The 23,845-nt window shown below is 40.6% G+C and overlaps 1 protein-coding gene across 1 annotated transcript in view; it reads left to right on the top strand.

The window, feature by feature from the left end:
• The window catches only part of ADAMTS12 (ADAM metallopeptidase with thrombospondin type 1 motif 12), a 176,725-nt gene that overhangs the window by 128,511 nt on the left and 24,369 nt on the right, over nucleotides 1-23,845 (top strand). The window contains 4 exon segments of the mRNA XM_068422777.1: nucleotides 1,271-1,391; nucleotides 8,081-8,325; nucleotides 9,710-9,851; nucleotides 18,752-18,878. Of these exon segments, the coding sequence (XP_068278878.1) occupies nucleotides 1,271-1,391; nucleotides 8,081-8,325; nucleotides 9,710-9,851; nucleotides 18,752-18,878 (635 nt within the window).

Raw genomic sequence — 23,845 nt, 5'->3', positions numbered from 1 at the left:
ATGATTAAGAAATGTACTTATAGTACAGTAAGTATAGTGCAGAATTCATCTCTATAAGAAAATAGCTACACACCTACCTCTTTAAATTCTTAGGAAGTGTTAAATGTAAACTGCAGTGTGTCTGTACATAGCAGGTGAAGAGTCAGATCTGAACTCTTGGCAAGATAAAGAAACATCCTGCACTTATCGCACTGGCGTCTGTGTACTTTGAATACTTCATTAAATCCATCTTGGTCCAATAGCTACATGCTTTGAGGCAAAAATGTAGGCACCTTCTTAACGTGTGCTTATCTCTGTAACATTCTGTACTGCTTATAAACGTGGTCCTTGGTGCCGAGATGTGTCTGTGTGAAAGACATCACAAAACCTTCCCTTTTTTAAAGTAGCCTTCACTGAAAGGAGAGAGAAGCTGGCACTGCTGCAGAACCTTTTGGCATGGGCATTGTTTTTCAGAGCAGGTGTCAAAGATGCTGGCTAAGTGTTGGCATTAAGTGATGGATGAGTCCTTTTTGAATCCTCTGTAAAAATGCAAGTGACATGGTTTAACACCATTTGTCACTTGAGGCCTTTCCTTGCTTCTGTTTTTGCAGCTTCTCTGTAGCTGTTCATTAAATCACTGGCAGATAGAGGAAAAGTTCAGGTGTTTCTTGAGCTGAAAATGATGGAAGAATATTACAGAATGCAGGAGCCTTCATACCTAGATTAGTCTAATAGATGGATTTTCCTGTCAGAAGCTTACAGAACTGTAATCTTCTGATGTACTGAAGGTAAAATAAGATCAGAAACAAAAGAGGGCATACCTAGATTTTCATACATCAAGATGGTGTTAGAGAAGTTGGCAGGTATCGCACCTGAAAGCTTATTTTGAGAAAAATCAGCTGAGAAAAACTTCACATGCCACCAGACTTATGGCTATTCATCTAAATAACAGGCTGCCAGATGTCTTAGATACTATTAACAATGAATCCTAGATGTTGAGGCCATTTGGGTGGCACATTTCCATCTCAAGTAACTGGTCATTACAGTATGTTTAATGACATGGTGATGGTTTGTTGCTTGCTTGTTTGTTTTTCACCTTCATATAATACATGAGTTTGACCTCAATGTGACAATGTTTACTATTATTCTGCTAATATAGGATATATAATCTCCCACAAAATTGATTCTCCCCCTTCTCAGAAGAGCAGAGTACAGTGAAGGCAGCGATACATGAGCTCTGAGTATTTCAGTGTGGAGGCCACATTTATTCTGAAACTGTTTTTCCTTCTAGACTGTTGGCTGTGATTATGAGATAAATTCCAACGCAACTGAAGACCAGTGTGGAGTTTGCCTGGGAGATGGCTCTGCTTGTCGTACTGTGAAGATGATGTTTAACCAAAGTGAAGGATTTGGTAAAATGGATTATTTTTTTAAAAACTCTTCAGTTGGTGAAGTCATTTATCTAGATAAAAAGGATGAAGCACTTCTTATTGCAAACTGAGTGATCGATCTGCGTAGGAAATTGTAAATGGATTTTTCAGTGAATCATGCTTCTGCCAGAAAACTTCTGTGGTCTGTGCTTTTTAAGTTCACCTTGTCTAACAAAAATTATGTCAGAGGCCATCAGGCCTACGCAAGTTACGTAGATAATAATAGAACCCAAAATAACAAGCACATTTACAAAATCAGTGTAATTTACCACCTTGGAAAATCTGGACCGAGTCTCTGGACGGTGTAAAGAACCAAGAAAATGCTGGAGTGAGTGGTTTGGGGATTCATTTCTAAGTGTCATAAATCTGATACCATTACCTCTGGTGATTAGGTGCCACCTCTTCGCCATGCAGAACTTTGCACTTCTGGTTGCTCTAAAATTTTCTGTGGGATGCCTTTGGCTTGAAAGGGGAGAAAAGTAACTCCCTGCAGGGTTAAGGTCATTCGAATCAGCACTCAGAGGACTGAGCCTTTCTTCACAGATGGCAGTGAGACATTTAGGATTTAAGTTGCCTTGTATGGGATGAATGGGAGCCAGAGAGTCTAGAGGGAATGGGAGACTAAAACTGAATGAGAACCATGGCGGTGAGCTGGAGATGGAAGAGACAGCCAGGATGAACAGCTTTGAATGGCAAACCAGGACAGGAGGGGGCGAGCTAAGAAGACAGGGACTGGAGGGTGTGCTTAGAACTAGGTCTGTGGCTGAAGAAGGAGGCTGGTGCAGATACGAGAAATCTCCAAAGCAATACTGTGCTAGTGAGGAGAGAGAAACTGCGGTGAGGGTGTGGCTTTGGCTGGCTTTTGGGTTTGTGGTTTTTTTTTTTAATAAAATAATTCTGATTTGCACAAATATGATTTGTGCTAATAATTTAGAGCTGGTTTGGTAAGATTTTCCAAAGCTTGGGGGAAAAGCAATTTTAATATTTCAGGTTCTTTACTGTGTACTTGGCTTTGCTTTCCTCTGCTCTGTGTCCCACAGGTGAACTGTGAAGATGCCTGCAGTCATGCAGCAGTGCAGGTTGTATATGTGTGCGAGACTTAAAAAGGAAAATCTAGAGCTCCTTCTCCTCCAATACTACAGTAACCCTTCAGCCTCTGATCTTTTGCTTCTGCTACTCTAAAATTCACTCTGACTGTGTTTGGATTTTCCAAGGCTGCAGTTGACGTGAATTTTATTTTCAAATAACAATTTTACTGAGCAAGTCCAGTACTGTAACACATGGGAGGTTAAGTGCCTCTTATTATATTTAAATTCATTTTGTGATTTATCTTCACTTAGTTTTTCCTTGCCCCAAGATTCAATAAGCCTCACTGACAGATACTGCTGAGGGATACTGGTGTTAAGTAAAATTATTTCATTGCTTTCTTTAGATTCGGTAAAAAATTGACTGATTCTGCAGATTGTTTCCCTTCTATGGACACTGACTCCATTGCAGACAAAATAAGGAAAAATGTCAGGAAAGGCAGAGGTTGGTGGGTTCTTCAGATTTTAAGACAATGCGTGGTTCTCGCTGATGTTCACAGGTGTTAAACTGAGAATAGGAAAATAGTTTTGTTCACAGTATCTGGCTTCTTTTTGTCTCTGACAGTTACTGTGGTGTTCTGTCTTGCCGTACAGATTTATGGCAGAGTTTATGTAAACATAAAGACTTCAGGCTCATAAATTCAGTATAGATAACAAAACTGGACCAAAGCATGCTGCCAGTTGCTGGCAAGGAAGAAGATTTGAAGAGTTTTTCCTATGTTTAATGGCACAGAGAAATACAAAATCTAAGCTAATATATTTTGATTTAAAGCTTTATTCAGAACCTACGTCCAGCAGGGTCTTTCTTGGGTCTGGTGTTGCAGCAGTGTGTATTCTGTCTGCAAGTTGACTAAGTTGCCAGGTCAGGCTAATGAAATGCTAGGAAAGAGTTTTAATTATTCAGCCTTTCACTGCAGGGCAGGGTGATCAGTTTTACCTGAAGTCCTACCACCTCATGTTCAGAAAAAAGTTTTAAAATCTGTATTATTTACTTGGATTTTCTTTAAAATTCTTTGCCTTTCCTGTGTGTACAAAATGGGAGTAGCGGTCCAGAGGCTCCCAGCACAGGGGCAGGGATGGCAGCATCATCTGTGTAATGGATTCCATTAGAGTTTCATGATGGAAAAAAAATCAGAGGTCTGATGTGCACAAATGGTCTCAGCCATTGACACTAATATTAGCAAGTGCCTGACCTGCACCTTCTTTTCAGGAGGTTCATTTGAAAATCATTGAAGTTGCTTCAGTGGAACTCTTATGGCAGAAAGGTTGCAACATGAGCAGGGCATTGAAAAGCAAGGTCTAGGCCTGGGCAAAGAAGTCACAAGCTCTCCTGTTGTTAAGGTAGAAGGAGTCTGCTTTTATTTTGACGTGGAGTATTTAAAAGTGGAAATCCCTGTTCTTGTTCATGTTATTATGATGACTGCAAAGGAGCGTTACTGTGTACTGCAAAGGAGCGTTACTGTGTACAGCAGAATGTTTGCAAGGTGTGCAAACTCTTTTGGAAGGAGAACAAATTGAGCTGCTGGATGAGGAGAAGCGTTGGGGTAGGAGAAAGACTGAGGCACAAGGAACAGGGGATTAGGACTGTGGCATGTGCAGGGAGAGTGGAGTAAATGGACAACAAAAAGGGGAAATGAGGTTGTGAGGATCATACAAAGGGATCTGCCTGGGAAGGAGGAGTGGCTAGGAAACAAGTGGTGGTCAGAAGGATGGGTAATTGTCCTGTCTTCACCTTTTTGTGTGTGAAGGAGGAAATGAGTTTTCCAACTTTCAGTAGCAAGGGGATAATGCATTTAAATTTATGAAAATTATGAAATGAGGGATTGTACAATAGGGGTGGAGATGTCTTACTCTGCCAGTCAGAAGGCAAGATCAGGTGCTGAATTTTAGCAAAGTGATGGACAAACAAGGAAACTATGGCTGTACTCACCCTAACCTGGAGGTTTATCCTGGTCCCATTATCTCCTGACCAACTTCGCTGGGACTGAATCGACATGTGCCATGGTCTCCCTGCTACCTCTGTTTCTTTTTCATGTAACCAAAGTGCAGATGGAGATCTGGTACGTGTCTGAACCTAGCCCTGAGATGGAGTCTGGACATAGCCATGATGCAAATATTGATCTGAGAGACTGGAAGGTCTCCTGGATCCTCACTTAGGAGACTGTCTCTGGGCTATAATTTTTTTCCCATTACCATAACACACTGCAGTGCTCCCTCTATTCCATGGGAAGGCTGTATGCCACTACACCTTGACTGGCAAACCCAATATGCCACCGGGAGCCTGTGCTGTTTTCCACATAATATTCTTGTGGTAGTGCCTAGAGCCTGGCTTAGAGGAAAATCGTGCCTCAGTAACGTGTATTTTTAAGAGAGAGAAGCTCTCAGATACAGCAAACTGGAGAGCAGGATGGGAGCTGTTGTGGTAAGGAGAAATAGCCGGATCTGATTATCATCTGATCTTCAATACTGTGCTAACCACCTGAGTGAAATTACTCCTCTCTCACAGTAATGGGAAAAGAGAAACAGGCTCTTCAGTCTTGGTAGAGCTACACCTATAACAACGTGTATAGCTCGTTGCTATACACGTGCTACCTATAACAATGGTAGCATTAATTTATTCATGTTGTACTCTCATCCATGTTAGGAGCATATAGATTTAATTTTAATTAAAAAAGGAAAGATTAATAGCATCTGAGAGTTGCCATTTCATGGGTGTGTGGTAGCACCCACAATATGGATGCTCCAGGATTTAATGAGCACAGCATGTAGGCAGATGACATTTTGACTGTTATTGAATCTCAGATCTCTAGATCCTTATTATATGAAACCATATAACCAGGAACAATTATATAAACACCATCCACATAATTTTTAAACAAAAATTTATTATGTTGAGTGACATACTCAAAAGCTTGTTGCTGATTAGCTTTGCTTACAAAAGCAGATAACATTCACTGGGAATTAGTGTGAGGTTCTGGGAAATCAGAAGGTAATTTATCTCGTCAGAAAAAAGGAGGGCCAGGGAGAAGAAAGTGTGACCAAATGGTAACATCTATCACCAGACAGTTACAATACATTTAAAATCAGGTTTATGAGTGACAGAATGTGATTCAGACAAAAATAATTATGCAAAACTTGAGAGGATACAGACTTTTATGTGACAACAGAAAGAAAATTATGTTTTATTGTTTTTATACTTTGTGTTTTGAACAAATGTTATTCTAATTACATCCTGTCACAGTTTAAAGCTGGGCTAGCTATTAACCAGGTGGCAGATGCTCTCTGTTAACCCTCTCCCCCCCCCACTAAGGGAAAGGGAAAGGGAAAAGGGAGAGAGACTTATGGGTTGAAAAGTTAAAACAGTTTTAATAAACTATAATAATGAAAAAGAGTATAATAACAATAATAATAGAAATAATCAAATATATACAAATATATACAAATATATACAAAGCCAAGACTGAGAGCTTGGAAATCCTCCTCAGGCAGAGTTGCTCCCCCAGCACAGGCAGAGGGGAAAATGCAGTACCTCCCCCCAGCACAGGCAGAGGGGAAAATGCAATAGCTCCCACTGCCATCACACCTGCAGGCTTTTAACTGGAAACTGGCAAAGCTGGTACCAATCAGTGGGAGACAGGAGGGCCCCTCCCTCCTGGGCCCCACCTCCAGGAGGCAGTGGGTTAGTGATAAATAGGAAAGTGAGAATGACGTGTGTGGGATGGAATACCTCTTTGGTCAATCTTGGGTCACCTGCCCTGTCTGCTCCCCCCTGCAGCTGCGACCCCCCTTTGGCTCTTCACTCATAAGCAGTGAGGAATTTAGCAGTGACCTTGGTTTCTCTAAGACTAATTGGCCTGGTTTGGGCCAAACCAGGACACATCCAAAAAAAACCTACTGAAAAAGGGACACCAGTGTTGCAAAGCCAAGCTGTCAGGACATGACACAATTAAGATTTTCTATGCTGTGTTAATTTGGCCCACTTGTGACCGTGCCTTCTAATCAAGCCTTTAGTTACATGATCACACACTGTGTTCATAACATGTCTCCTCTGCATTGAATGAATAGAACATTTGGGAGAATCATTAGACCTTGTTTACTTAGAATAGACCTAGACCACTGGTTTCCTATAATAGAGTTGTTCATTAATCCTCCAGATTTTGTTGTTCTCTTCACTTATGAAAGACTGAAAAGTTTGGATTTCTGCAGTCAGTCTAGGAAACTTGCAAAAGGTGACATCCAGAAAACTCCCTTTTCAATGTTAATGACTGGAAAAACATGTATATAATTATATACTATTAATATAATTAGGAAGGGCCTGAAGTAGACAGGTCTTTTTTTGTACCATAAGCAACCTATGACATTAGAACCAATACTTATCACCCCACAAAAGAGCTGCAAAGAAAATTCAGATGTTAAAGACTTTGGGGCACTTACTTATGACAGGAGGTTGTTGCACAGCACATAAGTACTTCTGGTAGTTGGAGAGTGTTCATACTGAAGATCACTTAGTACTCCCAGTGTGGTTTTTCTCACTCACGTGAGTGAGTAATCAAAGGTGATAAGGTTATTTCACAAGAAAGGTGAACAGGATCTGAGTGTCAGAATTAATTCATGACCTCAGCAGTGTGTGATGAGAACTGTGAAACCGCATATCTTCCAGTCTTGAAGTAAACCAGCACAAATTGCAGCTCACGCTCCCAGGGCACCTGCTGTAGAGCTGTCATTCATTCAGTTTCTAAAGCCCAGCCAGGAGCGATAGCAAGGAAGCCATCTGAGTTTGTGTTCAAATTTCTGTGTGAACTTCCTGTTTTTACAGTTCAGTAGCAATAGCAGGTCCCTGTAGGGTGAGAAGCACATAGCCTGATGTCATATATTGCCTGTGGTGCAAACAAAATTCTGTAATAGATGCTCTGGGTTCATTCTTAACACACATGCCAAAAATCTCTTTTTACAGATAACTTTATACATGAAGAACTGTTGAACTTCCTTATGAAAATCAGTAGTTTATAAAAATGTGTTCAACTGATCATAGTAATTTGAGGTATTTGAATAACATTCAGTTTTTTGTAGCACGTTTATCTATGGGAAACAGTCATGGAGAAGTAGAACGACTTAACAGAAGGTACATGGAATTATGTACATATGTGTACGTTGGTGACAGATGAAAACATTCCTTACAAATTGAAAAGACCTTTCCCACAACAGACTGTTAACTTGCTGGGACTCCCTGGCATTTTTCCAGATTACTCACATTGCAGTATGCCAGAGCCCTTGTGTATGGTTGTGGAGATGTTCATGCTCATCTGTGGAGTAGATTTCCCCTGGTGCAGCTTGGAAAAACATTCACCTCCATATCCCTTCTAATGCCGCTGTCATTGCCTAAACACAATGCGTATTCGTGTTCCCCAGTCGATACTGGAAAACCTGGCTTGGAAAATCATGCTATTATCTGATTGAAATGCAAGCTCTGTGATAGCATATTTGTATATGTTTTCAAGCAAAGCTAATATTTTAGTAATCTTATACGTAAGTAAAATGCAATGACATTTTTGTTGTTTACCTACATAAACCTTTCTTGTCTCTTAGGATACGTTGATATTGGGCTAATTCCGAAAGGTGCAAGGGGAATCAAAGTCATGGAAGTTGCAGAAGCAGGAAATTTCCTTGCTGTGCGAGGCAAAGATCCAGAAAAGTATTACCTGAATGGGGGCTTTATCATCCAGTGGAATGGTGAATACAAAGTGGCAGGCACGATATTTCAGTATGACAGAACGGGGGATCTAGAAAATCTGACTGCTGCAGGACCCACCAATGAATCAATATGGATTCAGGTAAATAGGAGATCACTAGCAGAACCTGTTGGGTTTGGATGGCAGCAGAATGTGCCGAGTCTCTGAAACTGAGGCTGGAAAAATACATATATTTTTATATAAACTACTCTTATTAGCATACTGTCTTGCAAAAATCACTTGAGCTGTTTTGGAGAGGAATAAACACCTTACTTGAGAGGGTTGTTCATCCAGCCTGAAAATAGATGTCCAGTGTCATAGTCTGATGATTATTAGAGGCTGGTATAATCCAGTGTGGCCACTAGGATAGGGATCCTGCCACCTGTAGTTGGTCAGTCCTTTGCCCAAACATCCTTGTCTCTTGTGCCAGCTTAGACCAGCATGTGGCTGTGATGTGAACCAGACCCAGATGAAAAGTATCTTATTTATCACAAAAAGGGAGCTGATGTCATGCTGTGAACAAACAGTGAGAGCTAGGGAAGGCTGACAGCAGTGACAGCTTACACTGAGCGAGAAAATACAGCATTAGATAGATGGATTAATAGTTTATGGTAAGTGAAATGGATCCATTTAGCATCCACTGAGTTGCTCCCTTTTTTATAGATTCTAACTTAAATGTAACCAGCTTCTGTTAATTCTGCAAAAATAGTTTTAAATTGTGCCTCTGTTCTCTGAATGTATATTTCCTGGCTTGTTTGTCTGTGTATCCACCATGCAATTAAAAGAAGTATTAGGGGTGTGATGGGAGCCACTTTCACACTTTGAACGTCTGGTGACAAGGCACATCTAATGGGTGCTCAGTCTTCACTGTCAGTGACAAGGTCAAGGAAACAATTAAGAGGAAGAGTAGAAGTTCATTGCTGAAGTCTTTTATCCCTTGATGATGTTTTTCATTTCTCCCTATCATCAGCCAAATGGTAAATTTCTTGAGTGGCTCTTCTCAATTGGAATTTTCCTTCTAATTCCAGAAACACTGAAAAATATTATTAAAGCAGTGTCTGAATAAAGTCTGTAATTTTCTGACCAAGTGGTTGTTTTGTAACAGCTATTTCAGAAGGGCAGGGAAATTATAATTTATAATGGTGATAGGCAATAGCTCTTAATCAGCAGCACATTTGGCAGTGCCTTGGATGGACTTTGCATTATCTTTTCTTGCAGTCAATAGGATACCAATTACACTGACCCACTTACTCCCAACTGTGCTTGCAAAAGTGCATTGCAAACAACGGTGTCTTAGAAAGATACACGTATGCCACTGTGGGCACACAAATGGAAGTTTTGCCAGTCTACTTTTCTGAACTGGTAGTAGACTCCAAAATGTGCTGCTTTAAACCTTGCTGATTCTTCTGTTTTCATGCTTTGAAAGCTTTGGGCTAGTACATTATTAAAATCATAAGTAATTAAATAAACCACACTCTTTTTCCAGCTACTTTTTCAAGAAACTAACCCTGGAATCAAGTATGAATATACTGTACGTAAAGAAGAAAGTAATGAGAATGAGATTGGAGAGCCAGAGTATTTTTGGCAGTATGGAGATTGGACAGCCTGCAGTGTTACCTGTGGAAGAGGTAATTCCTCACTTGCTTTTTCGGTTACTGTTTGTCTTCATTGCTGGCAAATCTCATCTTTACTTTAAGTTATCCAGACAGTGTTTTCAAAGAGGTAAGGTTCTTTTATTTGCATTTGGTGGGAAATCAGATCACATGGTTACAATAATGTATTTTGGCTTTAAAATAAAATGTTATTCAATCGTTTACGGCAAATAGGTTTCTGTAACACCTGCCCTGAAATTCTCAACCTCTGTGAACCAAAATGAAAAGCTACAGTTTTCTTTTCCTCATGATTTGTTGTCAACATTATTCACAATGACCCTGTGTCCCAGCAATACTAATTTATGACCTACTCATGTTTCCCTATTGGGTCTTTCCAATATGTTAACTACAAAAAATACAGGATCATAGAATCACTTTGGTTAGAAAGGACCTCTAAGATCATCAAGTCCAACCGTTACCCAGGCACTGCCAAGTCCACCACTAAACCATGTCCCTAAGCACCACGTCTACACGTCTTTTAAATACCTTCACAGATGGTGACTCCACCATTTCCCTGGGCAGCCTGTTCCAATGCTTGATAACACTTTTGGTGAAGAAATTTTTCCTAATATTCGATCTAAACCTCCCGTGGCACAACTTGAGGCAGTCTGCTCTCATCCTGTCACTTGTTACCTGGGAGAAGAGACAGACACCCACCTTGCTACAACCTCCTTTCAGGTAGTTGTAGAGAGTGATAAGGCCTCCCCTGAGCCTCCTTTTCTCCAGACTAAACAAGCCCAGTTCCTTCAGCTGCTTCTCAGAAGACTTGCGCTCTAGACCCTTCACCAGCTTCAGTGCCCTTCTTTGGACTCGCCCAGCACCTCGATGTCTTTCTTGTAGTGAGGGGCCCAAAACAGAACTCAGTATTCGAGGTGCGGCCTCACCAGTGCCAAGTACAGGGGGATGATCACTTCCCCCTGATATTCTTCATTTCTGTCCTGCCTTGATAAGCAACAATGCTTTTTGTGCATTTCTCAATGATTATTTAAGTCAGTCTTGAGAACTTACATGTCTTTGTCACTCTTAGTACAATGACTTGGGAACAGCTGCAGTTACATTGTAGTTCTGTGCAGCATGTTAAACCAGCCAAGCAGAATGACGACCATGAAGTAGGATTTTACAACAGGTCTAGAAGTTTTCCTTTGGTAACACACAGAAAATTCTAGCAGGAAAACTTTCTTTGAAATAGTTAACAGATCAATGAGATGAAATTCATGCTTGCAGTAAACCAACGATAAGGATAAAAAGAGTGAAGGTTTCTTTACAAAAGTAAAGGTTTCTGTCCATCCTTTGTGGGAATAATTTTTAAAAGATGAGAAAAATATTTTGTGTGAAAGGAAGTGTGCACTTGGGGGAAAGAGATTGCAGCCTTCTGTCTGAATTAGTTCCTCAGTTTCACTGGACGGAAGAATCATAGAATGTTTTGGGTTGGAAGGGACCTTAAAGATCATCCAGCTCCAACCCCCCTGCCATGGGCAGGGACACCTTTCCACTAGACCAGGTTGCTCAAAGCCCCATCCAACCTGGCCTTGAGCACTTCCAGCACTTCCACCACTTCTCTAGGCAACCTGTTCCAGTGTCTCACCACCCTCACAGGAAAGAATTTCTTCCTAATATCTAATCTAAATCTCCCCTCTTTCAGTTTAAAACCGTTACCCCTCGTCATGTCACTACACGCCCTTGTAGAAAGTCCATCTCCAGGGTCGAGTCCTGGAGATAGGATGGGAACCTTGTTCTTTGACCATCTGTGTGAAAACTGTACAGAACAGTAGAAGATCAATGTTACAGCCACTGGAAAAACAATATGAAATAAGCCTTTTCTTTTTCTATTGCTAGGTTATTGTCGGTGTTTTTTGATAATTATTGCTTGCTTTAAGTACTTTCCAGAAGGAAAGAAAAAGACAAACACATGTTGTAACAAATCCAGTTGGGAGTCTAGACGCAGTGACGATTACAGGAGTAACATTTTTTTAATCTTTCCTGTCAGGGAAGACACTAAAATAATGCTTTTTCAGTGATATGAACAAAGGACATTCTATGGCCTTAATTTTAGAAGATTAAAAGAAGAATTTTAGAAGAATACAGTAAATTATCCCATCCCAGTAACATTTCTATATTATAAAAAAAAATTTTGATATAGATATATAGTGGACATATTATAGAGATGTTTATACATCCATATATATATGTTTGTGCAAATATTTATGTGGTTTGTTTTTTATTTTTTTCTTTTTGAGAAGGGTCTCTCAGCACAAAACACACCGTGTGCTTTCTGGTTAGCAGAAAAAAAAAAAAATTTCTTTAGGTAGATACCCAAAACAAGTGTTTTACTTAATTGCATGCTGTGTGTTTTAGTTCTGATATCTAGCTGTGAATAGTGTTTAATGTAACAATTGGCATGGTAACAAAAAGAGGAGGGAAAAAAGTGTTATCAGGCCGTTTATTATGTTGTCTTGGTTTTTTTTACATAATCTGCACTTTTCCCAGAACTGTTTCTCACTAAGTAAATTATAACCCTGTGTACTACCTTCTGGCTAAAGAACTGTGTGACTCGGCTTTGATTTCTAACTGCCACATGGATTACTTAAATAGAGGACTGCAGGATACAGGGTTTTTTCAGTTTTTATTTAATAAGTGGCTTCCCCTGTTTACTGTCTTTGAGCTCTTAATAAATGTTTCTTGAGTTCATTGACTTTTTCTTTGCATAAGTAGAAATTATATGTTTCAGGCAAGATTGTAGACTTATTGACATGAGTTTGCGGGGGAATCAAGAGGTGCATCACCGTTCAAAAAGGGCACAGAAGCCTTCCCAGTTATCTGCATTCCTTCATGGACAGGAGAAAATAAATTAATAGACCCTGTGCTCTCTTTCCTCTTAGATACATACATTTATAAAAGTAACTGAACAGGTCTAAAGGAGGATGTAATCTGCTAATATGTGATGCAGTCAGGGTATTGTCGCTTACTCCCTGCCCAGAAAAAAGGGAAACCCTGGCACAGTGCTTCAGTCCATCACTTGAACCAGGGGAGCTCTGATACTACAGTCTGTCTGTAGTTTTCTGCAGGTACCTGATGCTTAATCTGGTTGTGCTCTGTGCTGTCTCAATGTGGACCAGCTGTGCTGTTGACATATTAGCTTGGTGCTGAATCTGAGCTAGCTGGCCCTCCTAAGCCCCCGCTGGTGCAGTAATATAGCAGGTTTATGCCCAGATGATCAGAGCACAAACACACCAGCAAAAATACCTGGAGCTTTACTGCATAAAAAAAAGGGCATAGCAGCAGGGAAGGTGTATTTGGAAAATGTTAGCTCTCCTTCATTATGGAAATTTGGAAACTCTTAAAGTCTTGCTACATTTAGCAGGGAATATGGGCATGGTTGCAATTGTTGACTTAGAAACAGAAAGTCTCACACGGTTATGCATTATTGTGGTTTGATCCCCACGAGTTCAGTTCAGGACCAGGAGGTAAATAAAGGCAGAACTGAATGTTCCCAATGTTGCCGGATTAAGCAATACCCTTCTCTGACTTCCACAGAAGAGACTTATGGCTTTGAATGATGAGATTGATTTTATCTGAATGTACACTCTGTTTAGATTCAGAATTTATTGCTGTTGGCAGTAACAGACCTGTTGTGCCCAATATCAGGCATTTGAAGTGTTTTTGAAAAGTGTGGAAGAGAACGTGCATTGAAGTAGGCAAGATCATGTTCTGCTGTCGGTGTGCTGCATGGCAAGTCTTGCTGAAGACAAGCCTACAGTGGGGGTCAAGGAGATATGAGAAGTTGCATTTAGTTAGACTAAAAGTAGTAGTAAAATAATCTTAAAGGAATTCTGCAGTTATCATTTGGTACATAATAAACCAATAGTTTTTCAGGATAAAAGGGAGGGCCAAGAAAGGTGAACTATTGAACTGACTTTGAGGCCACAGCCAGTGGGAGAAATTGATCCTTACCTACAATTTTGTTCTCCTGGCAAAGCTGGACCTGCCTCAAGATTCAGTATAGGGCCTCTTATCACGACTGGTCAATTTGGTAACAGTAAATCCGAGGGCACTTTGGCCTTTTGTAGCCCCAGAGATCAGGACAACGCAAACAAATGCTTTCTGGAGCCAAGAGAGTGAAGCTGAGTTAGGCAGTGACAAATGGGGCTACGGGCACAGGAATGGGCTGATGCAGGCAAGCCTTATCTGTCCTAAGAGAAAAAATACAGTTTTAGCCCTATGATACAGCTCCTTATCCAAGGGAAATGTACCTGGAAAAAGTCCCAGTGATTAATAATGTCTTTATAGAGTGAAGCTATCCCTTCTCAGAATTAACCCAGGGCAGCTCCCTAAAAATATTTTCCAAAAGATTCCTGGCCTCAAGGTAGCACCACACCGTGCCCTGACCCATATCCTTCCCCAACTCCATTGCAAGTGAGAAAGAGAAGATGCAAATGTGCTCATGTTTTCTTTCATTTCCTTCAGGTGCCCCTGTCTTTTGTAGTCTCAAAGAGTGGGTCTGGCCAGTCTGCAATAACACCATCGAACAGTGAAAAAATATTGTCTGAAAAATAAATGTTTTCTATAGCAAACATACCTAGTACTGCGTGCAGGGAACAGGAGAACACATTGCAATACCTGATATCATTTGCAATGTAGAAAATAGTTCAGTAATTACATCGCAATCCATTTCATGGCAAAGAAATGAAGGGGATAATTTATAGTAAAAATCATAAGCCTTGCTCTGTCCTCACTGCAGGGCAGTTTGACTCTCTGCCTGCCATTTGCTTTATGCAGAAAGGAATTGCTTAGCAGTCAGAATGTGAGCACACCAGACAGTGTCCTCCAGACTGCTGCACCCTCTGGCCAAGAGCCTGTTGCTCCAGAGGCTGCTGTCAAGACAGCGTGTAAAGCCTTTAAGGTTTTTTATAGGAAGATTAATCTAAATGCCTCACTGAGTTTTTTTTCTAGACCAACTACCTATTATTCTTTCTTTAAATAATGGTCAATTAGAAATTACAAGTATAAATCCTTCATTCTTGTCTAAAGGCTTTAATCGTGTTTCTTAGAACTAGCTTTGACTGGCATTGAGTGTAATGAGAAGCAAAACGCGTCACAGCTGCAACTAAGGGAGAATATTAGGCAACCTCAACTATTTACTTCTCCATAGATAACATCAGTAATTGGCAAATTTTCAAAGCTTTGCAAAAGGAATTAACTGTAAGATTTGTTTGGGGGTTAATTGTTATGTGCCCTGTAAATCCTTCACAACTGTTTTCAGGGCTACTTTGCAAAATTACCTCCAGATGTGCCTGAACTGAAACGTAGTGCTAAACTTGTAGCATTGATTTTAGTAAACAAAGGTCACTCTATTTTCATTCACTGTTATGGGTCTAAGTTTTATAACACCAAGTATGTAAAGGTTGGCTCTTGTGTACATAACTTGTGCATGCACTGAATATAACTTGTTCATTCAAATACCAAAGTGAACTCCTTGCAGAGTATCTGATTTGATGCGCAACTGTGACAATTACGTGTTCAAATTAGTTTTGCAATCAAATACGCTCTTTTGCATACACATTTTGTGTGTTTACTTCTGGTCCTTCAATTCTGTTGTTCTCAGCCTTAATTTTGCCCAAACTGAGGGCTATGCAGTGAACAGATTTCTAATTTCTGTTTCAAAAACCTTCCACACCCAAACGATTTTAAACTGGCAGCTTATTTTGCAAACTAAGTGAGAAATCAGGAGCTGAGTAGGTCAGCCTCCCATCTAAAATGTCCTGCATTAGGGATGAAGTGACACAGAGAGGCAGAAGCAATCTCTGAGCAGATTTAGTAAAATCAAGACCATTCTTCGGTCTGACTGTTGTCAGTCTTGGTTTATCTTTTTTTTTCCAGAAATATTTGTAGGATTTTTTTCACAGAGCTGAGATGGTACCCTTCTGTGTAAACAAACATGGTGTGGGAAGGGCCATAGTGCAATGAGTGCTGAGGTGAGCAGAAAGGAATGGGATGTTTCCACTCCAGAGGAAAAAGCAATATCTTTGCAGTGGGATTATGGACACAAGACAGTGTCCTGATGAATACAGCCAGCATATTTGTGCCTGCAAAACAGTTGTCAGCATGGACTAGTTAGCACTGAGGTCAGAGAGAAGTAAAAGAGGTGAAGGGAGGAAAACTGCTACCCTCTCAGAGCCCTATAGAAATAGTGTTTCCAATTTTACTGAGTTTTTAACTATATTTACAATTTTTAATCTGTGATTTAAAGTAGATATTACACATTTAAGTTATGTAACTGTGTAAACGTTTGGTAGGGCAGGGTTGGTGTGAGGTGACTAGTTTTCTACTTTTGCAATGTTTTCTAGTTCAACTTGCTCAAGCTGAAAAAAACCCCTGTATTTCATTATGTCATTACATGCATACCTACATATGGATGTGTGTATCAATATATGCATATAAGATTCCTTCCAACTTTGGAACTGAACTATACACAGTCACGATGAAAAAACTGTGCATTTATGGCTTCTTTAAACATATACATCCATCCAGAACTTTTCAGATTTTTAAACTACAGTGGGAGTTCACACAACTTCCATAAAAAAATTGTTTGTGTGAATAAATTAGTTTATTGATGCCAGTGATCAGAAAATGTTTTATGAGAATGTACAGCGTCAAAACGTAACTTTTGCAAAGGTTTATAGTGGTTTTAAAGTGAATTACAGCAGCTGAAATGACACTAAAAAATTTACCAAAGCAAAAGAGTTCTCTTATTTGCATTTGTAACAGCAACATATCATGATTTTGAAAGGGACAGAAACATATTTCTGTGAACTGCTTTGTTTACAACAAGCAGGAAGGTTGTAACTATTCCAGTTACATTTTTCATAGCATAAAACAGAGAACTGCTCACTGGGAGTCCTGCACTGGACCAAAAAGCTTTCTGCTGCTTGAAGTGCCCTAGGGACAGGAGAGAGCCACATCCAGCCATGCTGCAGAGACATGCAGCAACCTCCATGTCATGTACACGGGAGCTTGAATGCCTCAGTGAAGGGTATTAATGGGAGCACAGGGCTGCAGTCCCTTAATCCTCCCTTCCAGGTGAAACTAATCCTTGTTTTAGCAAAAAAACCTTCATGTATGACTGGAGGAGACTCAGTCATCAAATCCTGTGCTGTTGTCAGTAATTGTCTTGTCTGTCTCTGTCGCAAGTCTGAAAGTACTCCAAAAGCTATAGCGTTTCCTTACAGTGTCACAGACCTGATGTCTTAATGTGCTATAAAATGAGATATAGGTTTCCATCTGCTTCTATGGAATGACCCAAATATGCATAGAATGTTTTTAATTTCCTTGTGTTGTGGAGGCCTTTTTCAGTAATATCTGACTACAGCCTCCCTTTCACACATGCAGCCCATGCTCAGTTCTCCCACCAAAAGTTACCTCTGTTGCTAGCTTTGGATTTCTTAGTATTAGAGTTGGTATTCTGGTTTTTCTGTATTTATTTTTATAAGTAGATTGTTGAATTTTGGAAAGGAAAAAAATTTGAATGCTGTGAAATTATGTAAAGCGAGATAACCATAATGCTAGCATGAAATTTTAGGAAATATGTTTCAGTTGCCATATATACGGACATTGCTGCATAGAGGAACATAAGTATATGTTGTATAGAGGAATATTTTCATATTTCCCAAGTATTACTGTCTATTGATTACTGTTCTGATCTTCCAGATAGTTTCCCACAGTAGTTATTAGGAGGTGTGAGGCAAGGAAAAGCTTGATTCCTAAATCTTCTGCAGAACAGCCTAACACTTATTCCTGACACCATAGTAACAGTGCTGCTAGGCCCTTCGCTTCCCAGGAGAAGGATAAAAGTCACAGAGATACAGTGATCTACCGCCTGCGTATTAATTGCTGTGAATTAATAGCACAGTTGATTTAATGAGAGTTAATAAACCAGGTTTCTTCAGTCGTCTTAGTCCCTGGGATTTGTTTGGGCCTAATGCCACTATTTTAATGCCTCTGTATCAGTCTAGCTACAGCCTTTCAAACTGTAATATCACAATACTTTTTTTACACTGAGATTGCAGCACAGGACCTACCCCAAATTATTGCAGAACTATGTGGAAGGCAGACCTCTGGAAACTGACTTTCTTTAGATTCGCACTAGGGCAATGCAGTATTTTTGTTCATGTTTCTTTCTGCTAAACGCATGGGAGTCTTTGTAAGTGGAACTGTTAGGAAATAACCCAGATTGTATGTATGGGAAGTCTCTGTGTCTGTCATAATTACTGTGCTTTGCCTTTTGTGATGAGTGCTGTGTATTAGTTATTTAGAAAACAGAAGATTTTCTCCCTCCTATTATGGCATCATCATTTTCGGTCAAGTTTCGTACCAAAACCTCTTAAAAATGGAATTCAGCATTAAGAGTCACAGAGTTACAGTTTTACTGATACACTCCAGTTTGTATTCTGCTTAAACAGTCTTCCCAGAAGTACAAAGAAAAGATCAGCAAAAATACCCTTGCCATGAACAGCCTGATGCTGCTGTGCTGCCTCTTACTGTGAGTTATCCAAGAACCATTCATAGCCCTTTAAATGTGCTTCAGGGCCTGCAGGAGCCTTTCTGAGGCTGACAACTAAATAGAGGTTAAGGAAAGTGCTTTCTAATGTATTGCTTGAGCTATCTGATCCAAAAGAGCTCTGCTTAACGCCTTTTCAGCTTGATTAAAGGATGCTTATACCTGACTTAGCCCAGACATTCAGCAGAACTGACTTTCACAGCTGTTAACTGTGTTCTGGGATGTGGAGTACGACCAGCATGTACTACTCATGCTAGAGGATTTCTGCACCTTATCCCCAGCCTACATGGATTACTGTTAATTTTTTTGGTGTCTTTGGCAGGGGTGCGGCGCCAGATTGCCCACTGCGTGTGGAAGGGAAGCGGAGCAATCAAAAACTCCTTCTGTGACCCAGCAACACAGCCAAACGGGCGACAAAAGAAATGCTACGAAAAGGACTGTCCACCCAGGTAACGGGTACTGGGAGGGCTCTGGTAATGCTAAAAAGCAGCCTTATTCAAAGGAAAATGTTGGTTCTAATACAGATTAGTGTGGCATCAATGACCTGCTATGGTGAGAGCTCCCAAGCATTTCAGAGCAAGGTGGCAGAAACCCAGAAATTAACAGATTAGGAGTGAGCTGCCCTAAGAAGCTTCCAATGCAAGTTACTGAGCAGTGTGTGCTGTGAATGGCAGATATTGCTCTCTCATCTGTATAGATACTCTTTTTGTTCAATTTAGGTGCAGGTGTGTCTGAAAACGGTATAAATTCTTATTTATTTTAAAAATCCTATTCCTGTCTTAGCTAGAGTGATAATGTATTACCGTGTGTTCCAAAAACTAACTTGCAGAGAGGTTTTTTTAAGCCTTTTGATGCTGTTTTTCAGTATATTTTTATACTCCTTTGTCCTTTTTGTGAGGGAGGAGGGGTGGGAATGCCCACTTCTTTATTATTATACCTTCTTTATAACACATTATTTGAAATTTTTTATTACGTCCCTTCTTATTTTTTCCTTTCAGCAAAGTGCAACTTTCTTCTATCTGTGATCACATGGGAATAATTTTTGCCATTCCCATAACATTATTTTACTTTATTTTCATCTCTGTTTTTTCTGTTGTCCCATTTTAGTGAGTAGGGTAAGGAAGACTAACCGTAGCAGACATTCCAGGTGACAGCAGAATTGTGGGCTTGTAAAATGGGCACAGATTTGCTGGAAGGGATCAATATTGGTTTTAGTATCATGCTTTAGGTACTGGAACATCTTGCTTTTGTCTTTCATTGCCTTTGGAAATTGTTTATCATGCTGTTCACAATGGTATATCAGTCTTTCTGTAGTAATTCTACTTAAATCAGAATCAAATCAAAGTCATTACAGTGATTCCCTTAAAGTGTATCACATTACTTTTGCCAGCAGTGAATTTCATGAAGCTTTAACGTAAAAAATTCTACATGGCTATTGATTTTATTAGTTATTTCCAAGTATCTTCACAACAGTATCTGATGCCTCCTCTGAGAATTACAGCTTTGCGCTTGCAGCCTCTATAAATGACTGTTAAAAAGCGTTGTGGTGGGTTGACTGTGGCTGGACGCCAGGTGCCCACTAAAGCTGCTCTGTCACTCCCCTCCTCAGCTGGACAGGGGAGAGAAAATATAATGAAAAGCTTGTGCGTTGAGATAGGGACAGGGAGAGATCATTCACCAATTACCGTCACGGGCAAAACAGACTTGACTGGGGAAAAATGATTTTAATTTGTTACCAATCAAATCAGAGTAGGATAATGAGAAATAAACCCAAATCTTAAAACACCTTCCTACCACCACTCCCTTCTTCCCAGGCTCAACTTCACTCTTGATTTTCTCTACCTCCTCCCCTCCCGGTGGCGCAGGGGGACAGGGAATGGGGGTTGCAGTCAGTTCATCACACGTTGTCTCTGCCGCTTCTTCCTCCTCAGGGAGAGGACTCCTCACACTCTTCCGTGGCTCCAGTGTGGGGTCCCTCCCACAGGAGACAGTTCTCCATGAACTTCTCCAACATGAGTCCTTTTCATGGGCTGCATGGGTCCCTTCCATGGGGTGCCGTCCTTCGGGAAGAGGCTGCTCTAGCGTGGGCCCCATGGTGTGACAGGTCCTGCCAGCAAACCTGCTCTAGCATGGGCTCCTCTCTCCACGGGTCCACAGGTCCTCCAGGAGTCTGCTCCAGTGCAGGCTTCCCACAGGGTCACAGCCTTCTTCGGGCATCCACCTACTCTGGCATGGGGTCCTCCATGGACTGCAAGTAGATATCTGCTCCACCGTGGACCTCCACAGGCTGCAGGAGGACAGCCTACCTCACCAGGGTCTTCACCCCAGGCTGCAGGGGAAATCAATCAACAGTAGATCAAACTTACTAACTATTTGACTAGTCAAGAGCTGAGCCTACCCACATATGTGGGGGTGTTTTTTATTTATAGCGCATATAAACTGTGCTATGTATTCCAGAGTTCCAAATGAGCTCAGTTTAGCCCATTTGTTCGAAGTAACTACATTATTCAGGCCTGCTCTTGAGGGAGCAGAATTTGTCCCTTGTTGGGCAGATTGTAGAATTATGTGACGTGTGAACCAAGCTCTTCTGCAGGCCAGGCAGAAAAGCTCTCATGCTGCCAGCCTGAGTGATGCTTCTCAAGCTCATTCTGCACTGCAGAGGAAAGCACTAGTTATCCTTCTGAGGAGAGCAAAATACTGACAAAATGCAGTGCAGGAAACTCATATGTATTTAGTTCTAGAGTCACGATGTGTATTTATTTTTCTCTTAATAACAGAAAACTGACTGTAGTAGTGTGACCAAGGGTCTAAGTCCCTGTTCTGCCTCCCAGCAGGGCCTACGTGCCTAAGGAAGAGTAAAGACAAGGCAGGCCTAAATTATATATCTTTCTAATACTCTTCCAGCTTCCAACTGGTTTTATTTCAAAGCATTTCCAGAGGCTTTTATGGCTTGTCTAATCAGTAACCTCCAATGGGCCTCTCTTCCAAGTACTTGTCCAGCCTCCCTCTGCAACCTAGTAAAACTTCTACCATATACAACTTCCCCTGCAAGATGTTCCACAGCTTTAACGCCTGCTGTGTGAAGCACCACCTCATTTTAATTATTTTGAACCTGGCTCTCACTAGTTTCTGTTGGTGGCTCTCCGTTTTTCTGTTGGAAGAGATGGCAGTGAAGAATGAATTCCTATCCACCCTTCCCAAGCCCTTCATTTTGTAGATCTGGTCTCTGTTCCAAGCTGTAGTCCTAGCATGGGATTTTGTTGTCATTTACTTTCCATGGCATATGTGTCACCTCTAATCCAGAAAGATGGTTACACATCTTCATCTGAAATGCAAGACAGCACTTAGTGCAGTTTGTTCATTTGTTGGTTCTAAAGAAAATCTGAATGTTGGAGGAAGGTGTGACTGTCCCATATGGCATGATAGAGGATAACTGAGAGTTGATGTGAAGCTGCTGAAGACCAAGTGTTCTGTAGAGAGGTGGATAAATTCTGTGCTAGAGTTAAGGACAGTGTTAAACATGACACTGGTGGGAGGATCTTTGGTTAGTGCTGCAGCCACGGGACAGAAACTGTTAGATGATCTTGCACTTCCCAACAGTTAACCAGTTTCTTTATAGGAACATCCTATCTAAAACAAGAAGCATGTTCTCTTGCGAAACCCTCCCTCCTACGATCTGCTAAATCCCACTGATGGAAAACATGCTACCGTGAAACTAGCTGCTAGACCACTAAATTAGCATTAGATAATCTCTCAAACAGTAGCTACAGGCAAAGAATAACATTGCTATAATGTTTGTGACTCTTGCAAACCAGATCGTATCTCATTAATCTGTTTCAGGAAGTTAATTGTAAACTGTTTAAATGACAGGCTTCTGAGAAGTCCGAGTCTTAACATTCTTGGTTTTTAGCTGATTTGGTCTACATTTATTTTTCCCACACTTTCTACTAAAAGAATCTGGAGCAAAACAAATAAAATATTTAAAATGTCGCAATACCTGTATGCCACATATTGACGCAGCACAAAATAAAGATGGCTGAACAGTTGGGATTTAAAATGACATACAACCACTCATGTAAAACTTGAGTGACGTTGCTTAGCAGTGCAACGAGACTGTAGCATAAATGTATGCTTTTTTCCATATTATGCTCTTACATATGGTTTCCAGTTCCATGTTTCTTTGGTAGGCAGGTATTTGGCTCCATAGGTGTTAATGATAAAAATCCACAGATACTACTTGAAGAAAAAGAGTGAGATTTTAACTATTTGTGAATAAAAGTTTTGCTCTTCCATGTAAAGAAAATTGCCTGGAGCCTTTTTAACCTGACTACCTATTTGAATAGAGTAACCATAAGTAGATTATTTTACAAGTACTTGGTATCTCCTGCTTTTTATCTGCTGTTATTGTATTGTCCTGCTTCCAGAGTGCTTAGTAGACTCCAACAGTATAATAATAATAGGAAATCTTGTTTCTGTTATAATACACAGAGTGAAAATCAGTGCCCTGTTTGTATCTGCTGTGCCTGATACAAATACATAGTGAAAGAATGTACAATCTTTCTTTAGGTGTGACACAGTATGGTGTGAGGGAGGGAACATTCAGCCCCATAGGCATGAATATAGTAGACTTTGGTTCCAAAATCCTGTGCTACTACTTTTTCAATAGGATCCACACCTCATTCAGCACACATCATCTAGGTATAGATGAGGATTGTATAACGGACAAGGCTGTTGGGCCCTGCCTTAATTGTTACAGACCTTGGAAACTCAGTGTGGGAGGAAAAGATATAGGTCTCATTTAAGGCAGCTGAATGCCATCTGAGAGAATCAGACTGTCTCCCTACCTCTGTCCCAGGCTGGATTGCAGAAGAGCCTAGCACTCACAGCTGCAGCTGAAAACTACCTGAGGTTATGCTTTCACCATACAGACTGCTCTCTGTTTTGATAGCATCAGGAAAATTAGTGCTCACACAAATTAATTACACAAATTATGCATTTTGCTTGTGTGTTACCACAATCGTTCCATCCCATGCCTGCCTGTGGAGATAAGAAAGTCCTGTCACTTTGCAGAGACCAGGTGATGCATTCATATTTAAGAAGTCCTCAGTCCTGTAGTGGTAAATGCCATCAGAAACCAAAGGTAGGAACAAGTATTGGATGGCAACTCCCATCAGGCTTCAGTTTCCACCAACTTGTCTCGGTCTCTCACCACAGTCAGCGCAGCTACCTACTAGTTTCTTCCCCCTATCCTTTTCTTTGCCGAGTATCTCTCTGTATGTGTGATCTAAAGAAAGCCGTGTTTATAACCTGCCCAAACTAAGTCTGTCTGGCAGTGCCCTCCACTCTTTAGCATACAGCTGGGAGGTCCGACAGCTTGGTCATTTCAGCTTAGAAGTTGCATGTTTGGATCTCAGAT

This window comes from Nyctibius grandis, chromosome Z, assembly GCF_013368605.1.
Source record: "Nyctibius grandis isolate bNycGra1 chromosome Z, bNycGra1.pri, whole genome shotgun sequence".
In the NCBI taxonomy this organism is placed as follows: Eukaryota; Metazoa; Chordata; class Aves; order Nyctibiiformes; family Nyctibiidae; genus Nyctibius; species Nyctibius grandis.
Note: the sequence above shows the minus strand (reverse complement) of the source record. Positions and strands in the feature narration are given on the sequence as shown.